This window comes from Typha angustifolia, chromosome 11, assembly GCF_048772165.1.
Source record: "Typha angustifolia cultivar Huaian chromosome 11, ASM4877216v1, whole genome shotgun sequence".
In the NCBI taxonomy this organism is placed as follows: domain Eukaryota; kingdom Viridiplantae; phylum Streptophyta; class Magnoliopsida; order Poales; family Typhaceae; genus Typha; species Typha angustifolia.
This window is the reverse complement of record NC_133249.1, coordinates 13,338,992-13,352,667: the sequence shown is the minus strand read 5'-3', so window position 1 is coordinate 13,352,667 and position 13,676 is coordinate 13,338,992. Positions and strand designations below refer to the sequence as shown.

Here is a 13,676-nt window from a genome sequence, read left to right as displayed (position 1 = left end):
TTTACATCAAATTGAGCTCAGTGTATATCAAATGGATCAGGATCAAACAAGTGGACAGAAAAGATCATAGCAAATTGATATTGAATGTCTCCAACCACATGTAAAGCTAACACTACTCCTGAATGTGGTACCTCGATTAATTATGACAAAGGAAGTACAGGATTTCTTCATTTAGAATGGAAAATGTGCTGAATGTAAAGAAGGATGACAAACCAAAATTAATTTATCACTTAAATTCAACTATCTACTGGATGTCTTATTGGAAGCGTCAAATTGGATTTTATACAAGATTATACATACGAAAAATAAAGCCAATTTAGATGATTCTTCTGTTCTAGAATACCCATATTATGATGTGTTTGGAAAGCTTGACATACTCATACTAATGGTGTCGCTGTGTCCTGAATCTCCTGATGAAACACCCTGATATGAATACACCTCAAGACAGATGATTGCATAACTTGTAGCCTTTTCTTCAGAGCAATCTAATTGCAACAATGATAATCGGATGATAAGTTGACTCCTGAATTGTGGAGTTTTGGAGTATATTCAAAGGGGGAATGAGACTTGGGTGGCAAAGCTTTGCAAATACAACACTAGTATGATATTCTTTTCACTCATATACTTAACATATTAACATCATACAACTGCTGTATCAGTGCAAACCCATTCCCAGTGAAATATCATACATCCTATTTGCAGATTCCTGAAAGGAAAAATTACAAATAGTTAACTATGATAGTCTTCTTAGACAAATTGTACTGCCAAAAATGGATCGTTTGATAGCATCGATGCAGAAGCAAGATGACAAGGTAGAGAGTCATCAATTGGTTTTGTTGTCTTATTTGTCATGTCTAGGTGGATTTAATTTCTTCGAGGATTTTTTTTCCTACTTTGTCAATTATCTATAATACTTCTATGTATTCTCGTCTTTTGTAGTAGGATCCCATTTACGTGGGTAAGGTCTCTTCTTAACTTAATCAATATAGGAGTTTGAGTCTGTTAAAGTTTCTTACACCCCTTAGTCGGGAAACAGGATGGAGGTCTCCGGACCGGTAAAGATGAATATGGCTTTGTTTTCATGAAAAGAAAAAATGATTTTCTTCTCTTCCTACTACTTTAAACCTATTCATCTAAGTGAAGATATAGACTGTTGTAAGGTTGAATCTCCAATCTGATTATGGCAAGCCAGAATGAGTTTCATAGCAATCTACTTTCTCTAAGCTATTCATCTAATTTTCCTTTTATTTTCTTCTCTCCTATTCTTTTCCATTCTATTTTCATAGCGGTCCTTATTTCCTGCGAAAGAGCCCTTACATGATATTTATGGTCTCTAAACCTATATTCCAAAAGCCCAAGAACCGTAATTCCTAAAACCTGGTCTTTGATTGCTACATCTAAAACCTAAACCTAAATCAAACCCTAGTTGAAATGTAAAGCTTCTCAAATCTATATGCAATTAGATCTAAAATCTGCTGTTGCCTGTTGGGCATCCTTTGGTACCAGATTGCTAGCTTTCTTTTTCCCTTTCCATTTTGTTTTCTAGTGTGGAAAATATAGGCCAGATCAAATTTCTTCGTTCAAGTTCAACAGTCACCACAGATATAGTTTGTCCAGGTCACCTCTTGATGTCTGTCTCTTTGCATGCTAAAACCCTCTGAATCGTCTTTGTTCGGCTTCTATTTATGCTATGCCATTCTAAATATCTTTGCTGATCTAAGTCTTCCTTACACCTAACCTACATCAAATGGTACCGCAGCAGATCATCCTACATCAGGTATCCAATAAGAAACTTGACAAAAAATAATGAGAAGATGGCTCCACAAAGAACTTACAAGTTGCAATCCCTTGGTGCTAAAGAACATTGAAGAGTAAATGGAGCATGATGTTAGTCTTCTAATTATACCTGATAATCACCAAGCGTTCGCGACTTGAAGCCAGCTGCACAATATTGGAAATAATACTCCCATGTGCGGATGAACTTCTCATCAAAACCCAAGGCCAGAATGTCACTGAAAACCAAAGTGTCATTTTGCATTATAACTAGATATGTGCGATTTAAACTCACTTTGCCAGGAATAAAAAGAGTAGATATACTAATGAATAGAATCATGGTAAAAATAAAAAATGCAATCACCATTTGAGGAGAATTAAAAAAAATGAAAGAAATGAATTCTATATGAATCCATGTTTTGCTCAAACTTACAAAATGCAAAACCACATAATTATGCTTTATCAAAACAAATCCTCTTTATACCCATAACTTCACCTTCCCTTTCTACTAAAACCTCATACACAAACTGTTGTTTTACCGCAAGAAGAGCCTCTCAAAGAGCTACTGTGCAACTTTTTTATAATTGAAACAGCAACTTTAACCAGAAACGGGACATAGTTAATATAACGACAATTCAAAGTTCTTGTTGCAAATGAAATTATTTTTTATAAAGAAAAGGGTGAGAATAGGTTATAGGTGAACCATAACAACATCTAAAATTCAAGGGACCCTGACATCATTTGACATGGTATTCTTATATCAGTAAAATCAGGTGCCCCCATCCAGCTCAGAAAGTTAATTATTTCATATGCAAAAGGAGGCCAATACATACTGTTTCCTTGCCATAAAGTTGCTCCTCCAACATCTCAATGTTTGATAATAATGGATGCCAATATTTTCTAGGTGCTCTACACTGCAATGAAGAGAATATATCAATAATTACATGAAAGTTTAGGACATAAATTGAAGTATAGACATGTGATGCCATCAAGATAGTGTAGTGTGTTACAATCTTGAGATTAATGGTTACCAGAATCTAGAAGCCTTGGACATGGCTGATGTTGAACGGCTTAAAGAAGGAAGACATCCTCCTGGGAATATGAATTCCCTTATGAAGTCAGAGCTCCTTCTATATTCATCATATCTTTCATCCGGAATTGAGATGAACTGCATTCATGTCAACCAGAAGTTAGATGATTGAATACTTTAAAAGGTCTAATATCATGGGATGACAGTTTATGAATACAAGCAAATAAATTTATACACAAGCAAGCCATCAGAAATACACAAAAGACACCTTCAAGATAAGTCTTGTCTTCTTTCATTTTGTAATTTCTGGCTACTTTCCCATGTTGAGAATATCAAATCATATCCTTATAAGATGCAAATCTAATATGAATGCAACGTTTTAGAGAACAATCAACCCAAACAGATAACTAAAGTAAAATATAGTAAGCAATAACTGATAAGAAGTTAATTGATTAAAAGGATCACTATTAGATGGAAGAAGAGAAAACCATTCAGATAAGACAGTAGCTTCCTCAACTCTCAAATAGGTATGTTGATAGTAAAAAGGCCTAAAATATGGTGTAAGGAAAGACTTTAGAGTTTAGGTTTACCAATAAATGGAATAGTAGTGCTTTTACTTTGAAACCAAATCCTCCTCTTTACGTCCAGGCACCTAAAGATTTTCTTTCACTACTGGAATCTTCTGGATTGCAGCAGTAACCAAAGAAAGAGTAGAGCTTGAAGAAGAAGAGAGGTTTAGAGAGGAAGTAGAAGAGATTAGAGAAGAATCTTAAGACAGAGTAGGAGAAAGGGAGAGAAAGAAAGAGAGAGAGAGAGAGAGAAGAAGAAGAAGAAGAAGAAGAAGAAGACCACGGGGGAGAAAGTGAGAGATCTCAAATAAATCTTGTTCCAACTTCTCCTTGTTTCTCATGCAATAACCCTTAAATAGATTAACAACTTTGATTCTAGTTGATTCTAATAGGAACTTATTTCCTAATAGGATTCTAATTGATCATCTTACCTAAATTGACTAACCCAATTTAGGTAATATATCAATGTGGACATCCCCCACATATAAGCTTACTATAACTATCAATTGAGATTCTGATAGAAAATTATTTTCTAATAGGATCCTAATTGATTAACTCTTACCTAAATTGACTAACCTAATTTAGGTTATAACCCAATGTGGACATCCCCCGCACATAGACCACCATATCTATCAATTGACTAATTCAATTGATTATTTGAATTAAAAATCAACAATTAAACCAAAATTGGACTCAAGCAATATTATTTTAGTCAAATTGAAGACGGTGCCCACATCATTATAGCTCTTTTCACACTTTCTGATCTTGAAACTAGCTTGTTAGAACAGCAGCCTTCAGTCTCACATATGTCTTTTCAGTTGTCATAATCTAGACTTGTAATAGAAGGAAACTGCACGAGGTTGCACATATGTGAAAAAAGCTAACAACCATAAGAGATAGACTGTTGCATCAGGTTATTGTTGACAAATCAATGAAATTTGATTCTTGGGGCTCAGGGCATGTTGCATTGACAGAAGCGGTTAACCAACTAACTGATAAAAGGAAAATGATGCGCCCTTATTGCTGGGCTATGAGATGCGTTCTGTTGATAAAATTTACATGTGCAGATGTTTTAAGGCATGAGGTGCTTATGATGCATCCATAAATTAATACTGTTTGCCTTCAAATGAAAAGAAAACATGGCTTTGCAGAATACTAAAATCTTAAAAATAATAATAATAAAATGAGTATTTACTGAGAGAAGTTTCTATAGTTAATGATTTATTATCCAACTTGTGGCCATAAAACTTCAAGGCTTGTCAGATCTAACTTACTATAGCACGTGAGTACTACACTCCCAAATCAATTGCCTTGTAGATGGCTGACCTATTGCTTGTAAAATAAAGATTAAGCTCCCACTGAAATTTAAGGGACCTCACAAGGATACTTCCAAAACCATATTAGGAATTTAGGATTTGCAATAATTTCACAGAAGGAAATGGATCAAGAAAAGTTTGTGTATACATCCCACGCACACTAAGAATTTAGATAACTAGTCAACTCCCATAATTTCTATATATAAAGATGAAATGATCATTGACTTACATAAAATTTATCTCAAAGGAGAAACATAGCTAAAACTCAGACAAGTAATGATGTCAAATCTAAATTAGGAAAACACAGAATTAACAATTACCTGAAGAACAAATAAACCATCCTCAGACATAAGAGACTCACAACAGCCAAAGAATTCTTCCATGTATTCATGACCAACTCCTTCAAGCATCTCGCTGAAAGAAAAGCAATGTCAGGAAAGAAATTCCACCTTTCTGCAGGTCATCTTTTGAAGATAAAAATAACCAGTACCAAGATATAATCCTGTCATATTTGTGGGAACTTGGTAGTTCACGGTAGTCACATAGCAGGAGTGTTATGTGGTCCTGACAAGAAAACTTCATAAGATAAATGTTCAAACAGATTCTACTCTACCATTGAGACTGAAATTTAAAAATAAATAAAAACCATAAATTAACCAGTGGAATGAGGATTCACAGCTTTAATCTTATGGTACTCATATTGAAACAAGAGAAAAAGAGACTAATTGTTGAAAGAATGATTTTGGTCAATTCATAACTGAAATTCCAAAAAATGTTGAAGATATAACCTCTAAACCAGCTTCTTTCACTTTTCTTTTAGCAAACTTGAGTTGCTCTTCTGATAAGGAAACTCCCGTGTATTTGCATCCAGTTTGCTTCACAACCTCTATTGCTAGACTTCCCCAGCCACAACCAATCTCAAGAACTTCATGTTTGCCTTCAATTCTTGCCTTGATGATTTAAAGGAGAATAATATTATAAGACCAAAGTAGTCAAAGATGAGTCTAGGGAAAAGTAAAAAATATAGCAATAAAGAAACCAGATATTATGGTTAAAAACTTTACCTTCTCAATTAGAAGAGAAATTTTCCGTATCTGCGCAACTTTTAAGTCTTCATTCTCCATCTGTCAGTTGATATTTGAATGGTAATTAGATCCTTCTGCAGAAAACCTCAAAATAGTTGTGATGACAGTGAAACCTGAGTACCAACCTTAAAAATTGCACATGAGTATGTCAATGTCTCATCCAAAAATAAAGAGAAGAAATCATTGCTCTACAGAAAATAGAACTTGTCAGCTCTTGTAATAAATAAATAAATAAGAATGATAAGAGAGCACAAGTAAAATCAAGAAAATGTCAAAAGTGTTACTAATTTCATAATTCAAGTCAATTTGAAATTAATTATTAAAGAAATTTGGAACTCAAATGTAACAAGACTTCTAATAGTTCTGTAAGGAACATAATGGCTAATTTATAATAATAATGGGCTGAATTTAAGGGCTTACAAGTTTTTAAAGAAATTCAAAAACATCTAAAACACCTATATTTTTCCTTTTGCCTATGGAAAAATATAACAACATTAAACCATTTTCTATTTATCTTTCTTAGGTTTCTTTTTTCTTCTCTCTTCCTCTATATTTTATTTTGATTGGACTATAGTAGTGCAATTCTTACAGAGAAATGTTGAAGAACTGGCTGACTGGCATGGCAACACAAGAATAACATTCTGAGTTGTATATTGAAATAAATAAGCGAGTAAACCGTACATAAAGGGTGTCATTTCCTTCAGACAGTTCAGAGTTCCTAACATTTTATTTTATTTTATTTATACAAAAACTAGATTTACTTTGTTGCATAAATATTATTTGCTAAATTCAGAAATAAAAGTTAACAACTGCTCTAAAAAAAAGTGATGCCCCTGTGTAAGATTTGGAAAAAAATCAGTATGACAAGAATAAGTGCAAGATGCAAAATTAGTACATCAACAGGGGTAATTAAATCTTTTTATTTGAACATATTAACAAATATTCTGTTGCTAGTTTAAAAGGGTAGGATACAAATTTATTTGCATCCGACAAGATTTAATACTCTTCTATTTATTGGATTGGTTCTCAACTCAGATCCCAGTTTGACTCATTAACCAAATCCAGTCATAAAAAAGAAAATTCTAAGGAGAGAGATACTTCTTTTTTAACCAATTCATTTACTTCTAGCCATTTTCTTAACCAATTACTGCTTAGACTAGAAGTAAGGTTTTTTTGGCTCAGAAGACTCACATAATGACAAGAATAAGTATAAGATTATAAATTTAGTACATCTATAAGGGTAATTAAATCTTTCATTGGAACATATTAACAAATGTTTAGTTTTATTATGATGTTGGTTTAAACAGGTTGGATACAAATTTATTTGTATCCGACAAAATTTAATACTCTTGTATTTACTAGATTCGTTCTCATTCCTCAACTCAAATCCCACTTGACCCATTAAATAGAGGAATAGAGAGGAAAGAAAACTAAGGGAGAGAAGTACTTCTTTCTTAACCAATTCATTTACCATGTGTTTCTTCTTTCTCATGTCAAAAAGAATGATTGAAAATATAAGGTGAGCAAATCTTATTATGGACAAACTGTATCTTCTTGTCTATATTTGCTGATAAAGCAATTCTATCAAGAGAAACTAAGAGTATATCAAGTGCTTCCCAATTACAAAGTGATAGCTGGAGAATCATTTCATACTTCAAAGAGATCTCCAGAAAGCAATACAAGATACACAAATGGTAACTTCATCACTTCAATATAGTTCCTCAGGTAATAGATCAAAGGAAGCAGATAGCTATATAAACCGACCTAATTCTTCACTACTTGCTACTATTATGCTTGACAAAGTGAACTGATAAAAACTTCTCAATTTAATTTACAAATATTTTACATTTCTTTCATGGTTTAAATTTGTAGCTGAAATTATCTCTACCTGTCATAACATGGCATTTGCATGTAAGACATTCATGTAAAAGAAATTGCTACGAAGATCAAGCAATCATCAATTATGCTGCTAGCAATATATCTTAACCAGAACTAATTGATGCAAAATTAAAGAGAATTCAAGAGAAAATGGCTAGAAGCCTAGAACCAGAAAATTAGTACAGATTAAGCATTACAGAGTGACGTGTTTCCCATTTCCTGATTCTGGAAGTCCTAGATTAGGCCATATTTCTACGTCATCTCACAGTCTAAACTAGCCCAATATTTTGGGTAAGGTGTTTGTTATGTTCTTCTCAGTTTACCATATATTAGAAGTCGGCAAGGATTTCTCCAAGCTACATATTGTAAACATGACCAGCACATATCTCGGAGATTCGGATACAATACCATAAGAGTATTCATCTAGCAAAACCAAGCCCTTACAGGTACATCTTGAACTGCTATGATCCCATGGGAGTTTACAAGGAACACAACAGGAAAGAATAATATGCGAGATAGTAAACACAAGCATAACTATCTCCAGAGGTCCAGATATTTCCCCTGCCCTACATTTTTTATTTTTTTTATAGGATTAGATCATAAGAATGACCAGAAGGTGAGTATGTGTCCCTACTGGTATTTCCCAGCTCCTGCATGTATTACAAAAAAAAAAAAAAAAAAAGAATACATGAAAAATCGCAGCAAAGATTATTAGATGCATTAAAGCATCTAATAATGTCACAATTAGTGAGATGAAATCTTCTCCAATAATAGAAAGTGTGCTGAATAAATTAATGATTTAAGAATATAGTAAATCAGTGCCCTAGGTTGTGACTGGCAATTAGATAAACCTAGAGCTTAGACAATTAATCACTGCGGTGAAAAAGGAGACTAAAGAATGACCAGATTGAAATATATAACATGCCATTGCACATTTGTGACATTTCCTAGACTGACCAGATCATAATGTTGAGAGATATTCCGACGAGCTTGTGTCAAAGTATTTTGCCTTGACATGTGGCGGTAAAAATACTTAGCAGATGCAATTCCAGCTGTTAAAAGCAATGGTGTCCACCAACCCCTGACCATTCCAAAAGGAAAAGGTCAATTATTAATTGTTAGAATTTCCCCCTCCAACATGCAAATGCTTTCATATATAAATGCACACCCTTGCTCATATATACAGAAGCAAAAGTAAGAGGAGGAGAAACCTTTTATTTAAAAAAGTGCTCCTCGAAGCCTTCTTCAGATCCCTATTAGCAATAAGAATCTGCAGGAACAAGTGGTACTTAGACTAAAAATAATCACCATTGCAATTCACTTCAATTACAAACTTGTTAATTTTCTTTTACCAGAAGAAGATCAAGAAGACCTTCCTGCTCATCGACAAAGGAAAAGTACCCATTTATATATGCATCTGCTAGGCCTAGATCAGCTTCTGCAGCAATCTGCAGAATGAAGAATGTAAGATAAAGTTATTAGTATTTGTAATAGCATAAAGAAAGAACATGCCAACAGTTAACTGAAAATTGCTGTTTATTTGTGTTTAGTCAACACCTAAAGGAGAATAATTGAGAAAATAAGGTTTGGGTAGTTAGCAGAACCTTCCAGTAGAATAAGGGACTGTGCACTCTCAAAACAGACTTTATGCAGCATTTCTTACTGGTTCGTCCAAAATTAAAAATAGTACCCCCATCTTCTAGCAACCTGAACATAACTATATGTCAGCAGGAAATATTAGCATTATGTATCATAGCATCTCTATGATTATGATCCCTTTTGGTGTGTCTTGACTTGAGAAAGAACCATGCAAAAACCAACAGATATAATTGCAATAAGACACAGAGGACTGGGGACAAAACTTTTTAGGTCTTTCAAAGATTTTCGTGGATTTGGCTAGAGATGAGAAGGGAAAAGGGAAGTTTCTTTTTAACAAGATGTAAGTGCAATGCAATCAAAGAAGGTCGTTCAAATGCCCTGCAAAACATTTCGTCATTCGGGAGTGTGGAAGATGTTCAACTGGCCTCAGGTGAATTGTTGATTTGCTACAAGAGTTTGAACAGCCCTAGGGGTTTTCGACCTCCCCAATGAACTTGCTGTGACCTGAAGGCTTTTCTGGTAAGGTAATTATACCTTTCAACTCTTCTAGGTTAATGATCATCATACCATAAAGAAAATGCAGAGGTAAAAATCTGTCGCACAGATCCAAAGAGGGGCTTTTGAATTTGAATTCATCTCTCCCTTTGGTATCTTCTCTATCAAACTTTATTCCCTTTTGTTCTAAATTTTATGAGGGGATTATCTTACTCTAGGATAATTTATTTTTCACTTCTTGTTGGATGCTAAATTTTGTTTCAGAGTGAAATTATTATTGACTCCATCTGTACTCTGTTATATTATTATGGATCCTTTAGGTGTCTCTGCCCATGGATATAGGCAATAAGCTGAACCACAAAAATTGTTCTTGTTTCTGTTGCTTGTGTTTAGTTTGTTTAAGCCCAGGTTATTCTTGTCAAGATCTCCATCTCACAATCATCAATTCAAATCACTATGCTTCTAGAATATGACAAACTTCCCTCAATGTCCAAACCAACCCGTCATGCAACTTGACTAGGAAGGTACTAATGCTGATCAAGGAGCAAGATATCTCATTTCTTCAAATCTCCACTCTGTTATATTATAGTGGATCTTCTAGTTGTATCTGCCCACAGATGTAGGCTATAAGCCAAACTGCAAAAATTGTTATTGTTTCTATTGTTGGTATTTGGTTTGCTTGGAGCCTAGGTTATTCTTGTTGAGATCTCCATCTTATGATCATCAATTTGGACTCTGAATGCATAATGTTCATCACAACAAACTGGTATCAGAGCAATGAGTACGACAAAGTTTGAGGTGGAGAAGTTCAATGGACATAATAATTTTGGCATGTGGCATCTGAAGATACGAGCACTTTTGAGGCAACAAGGATTGGCAAAGGTTTTGGACAACATGGTACTGAAGACTATGCCAGATGAAGAGGCTTAAAATTGGACAGGAAAGCTCACAACATGATTTTGTTATCTTTCTCAGACAAGGTGTAATAGGAGGTAGTGAATGAGGAGACAGCCTTTGAATTATTGAGAAAACTTGAAGTTCTCTACGTTATGACCCAAATTCGGAATCATGACCGACCCTTCTATCTCTTTCCCGCTAAAAGCAGATCTTTTTATCTCAACCCGTTAAGAGCTTTTAAACCCTTCTTCGTCTCCAACCTTGGTTAGGAAACACGAGAGAAAGAGAGGTCGTTGGTGGCGAGTTGATCACCGATGGTGGAATCTCCTCCTTTTCTCCTTCTCTTTTCCTCTCCCTCACTTTCTCCTGACGAAGCTCTATTTAGATGGCATGGTTGGCAAGTACTGCGGCACATGCTGTATCACAGGCACAACAATCCTTGAGCAAGGCACCAGACAATTAGGCACACTCTGCAACTTGCTAAACAAATAAACCAGACTCTTATGGGAAGAGCTTGCTATATGCTTTCAAGTGTTGAGTTGTCAAAGGACCCCTGGGGTGAAGCAGTCAACACACTGCTTTCCTAATACAACAATTGAGAACAAGATTCTTCTTGAGATATACTATGGTGCTCCCACTGTTTATTCAAATCTTAAGAGTATTTGGTTGTCATGTTTATTACAATGTTAGTGATGGAAAATTAGAGGCTAAGGCAAAGAAATCTAATTTCCTTAGATATGCCGATAGGGTTAAGTGATATATATTATGGTGTCTAGATTTGAAAAATGTTATTTTCACCCATGAAAAGAGATTGTTATATCGACAGCAAAGGAGAAGGGTGCTAACAAACTAGTGGAGTTGAATTGGGGCTACTCAAATGGTGCGATCCCGCGTTCCAAATCAGCTAGCTTTAGAAGAACACAACTCTAGTTTCCAATCGGGTAATCATAAGCAGAACGAGTGTGACAGTTGGCAGGCTAATAAGGCAGATTATGGCACTGTATCTATATGGATATGCAAACTAGGTACTGTTCGCTCTAACATTGGTAGAAGAGATTGAAGTGCAGGAATCGTCCACCTATAGAGAGGATGTTAGAGGATCAAAGTATACAAAGTGGATTCTTGTGATGAACAAGGTGATCAAGTTGCTAAAAGGCTTGAACACAGTCGGCTATAAATGGGTCTTCAAGAGGAACGAAGGGGTCCCTGGGATTGAGAATGCACGATACAAGGTACAATTAGTCGCTAAAGGCTATAACCAAAGAAATCGACTTCAATAAAATCTTCTCTCCTATTGTGAAACATAGCTTTATACATGCCTGTAACGGTCACCCTCGAGGAAGATGATTGTCTATCCGATTTGTTAATCTGGACATAACTCAACATAGAACTTGCGAAGATAATAGGGATCGATCAAATTGTTGGAATGATCTAAGAAATGAATATATTATTCCTCTTGAAGTTAGGAATCTAACGCAACCAGAATCTCGTCAATTGGGCTAGTAGATCAAAAATGATGAAAGAAACAATGATGAAAGATCAGGAGATGGCAGGATGGACGTGGATTATATGGTTAGGGTTATGGGAGATGAAAATAACTATGGTGGATGGGTTAGTGCCTCGAACAAGATTAGGTGGAAGAAAAGAGCTTCATGGTTAGTTGGTCGCTGGAGTGAGGAGGGAGAAGCGATGGAGAATTAACCTCAGTCATAAATGAGAGCTCGGTTTGGATACCAAGGGGAAAGGAGGAGGGAAAAGTTGGCTCAAGCCTAAATGCAAAACAAGTTCCAATAATCAATAATTCTAAATTGACTGCTTTTTCACATATTTAGAGGCTAGCCAATCATCCAAAAACCTTAAACAAATTCCATTACAATACAACTTATCCGTCGTGCGTTCAAATGCTTCTCGATCGCATTCGAACTAACAAAAATAGGGCTCTGGATGTCAAACGCAAATCAGGCGTTCGAGTGGCCAAAAACTATGCTCTGTATGTGCGAACACAAATTAGGTGTTCAAATGCTGCATTCAAACACTCTCCACTTGCGTTTGAATACATCTGCCAAAAGTCATCTTATTTTCCTAAAACATAAATAGAAAATGATACAATTTGAAGCGGTTTGATCATATCCAACCTATATCTAAAGTTAAAACCGCAACAATGCCCTGCAGTATGATTGCTCGCTTTGATCTTGAGCTAGAGCAACTTGATGTGAAGACTGTTTTTCTATGTAGCTAGTTGAAGGAAATTATTCACATACAGCAGCCGGAAGGCTCTGAAATTGATGGGAAGAGGATCATGTCTACAATTAAAGAGATCATTATATGGCTTAAAGCAGTCACTAAGGCAGTGTATAAAAGTGATAGTTTTATGATTAGGCATAACTACTCTAGGAGTAGCTACGAAAGCTGTGTCCTATAGGTGATTGCTAGACAACTCCTACATTTATTTGCTTCTTTAAGTTGATGACATGCTCATAGTAGCAAAGGATAAGTCAGAGATTGAGAAATTAAATACCAAGTTGAGTGCTGAGTTTGAGATAAAAGACTTGGCAACAATGAATAAAATCTTAGGTATGGAGATTCAGAGGGATCGCAAGGTGGAAAGCTATATTTGTCATGGAAGAAGCATATCGAGCACATGTTTGACTGTTATGAGATGACAAATGAGAAGACCGTGAGTATTCCTATTACGACCCGAAAACGGAATCATGACCCACAATGTACCTCAATACGCTTGAAATACATGAAGCCTTACTAATATTTTCTAAGTACACAATAATAAGAATTAATAATAAAAATTTTGATTTATATAATTTAACCCAATAATAATGAAAATAACTAATGTCATCAATATTGCGATGATGCCTGAGTCTTTTCCTCATAACTGATCCAATTATAGTCATCAGGAGGTGTCACTATGCAATATATGCACCTTGTCTCTTCTATAAATTATTGAGAGAGATTAGAGTCACCTCATAAAGTCTTTCGATCTAACCTGGGACTATTCCCTAACTCCGCCAGAGTCACCTTA

At 35.2% G+C, this 13,676-nt stretch overlaps 1 protein-coding gene across 3 annotated transcripts in view; it reads right to left on the bottom strand.

Annotated features, from left to right (window-relative positions):
- LOC140771078 (uncharacterized) overlaps window positions 1–13,676 on the bottom strand; it is a 34,762-nt gene that overhangs the window by 564 nt on the left and 20,522 nt on the right. For 2 of the 3 annotated variants that reach the window (XM_073112458.1, XM_073112460.1), the window contains 12 exons: window positions 9,256–9,358; window positions 9,004–9,099; window positions 8,863–8,921; window positions 8,609–8,732; window positions 5,899–5,961; window positions 5,753–5,812; window positions 5,477–5,638; window positions 5,179–5,252; window positions 5,009–5,102; window positions 2,805–2,941; window positions 2,607–2,687; window positions 1,907–2,012 (listed from right to left, as the gene is read on the bottom strand). In XM_073112458.1, the coding sequence (XP_072968559.1) occupies window positions 1,907–2,012; window positions 2,607–2,687; window positions 2,805–2,941; window positions 5,009–5,102; window positions 5,179–5,252; window positions 5,477–5,638; window positions 5,753–5,812; window positions 5,899–5,961; window positions 8,609–8,732; window positions 8,863–8,921; window positions 9,004–9,099; window positions 9,256–9,358 (1,159 nt within the window). The remainder of the gene's footprint in view (window positions 1–1,906; window positions 2,013–2,606; window positions 2,688–2,804; window positions 2,942–5,008; window positions 5,103–5,178; window positions 5,253–5,476; window positions 5,639–5,752; window positions 5,813–5,898; window positions 5,962–8,608; window positions 8,733–8,862; window positions 8,922–9,003; window positions 9,100–9,255; window positions 9,359–13,676) is intronic. The other variant, XM_073112459.1, reaches the window with a different exon arrangement.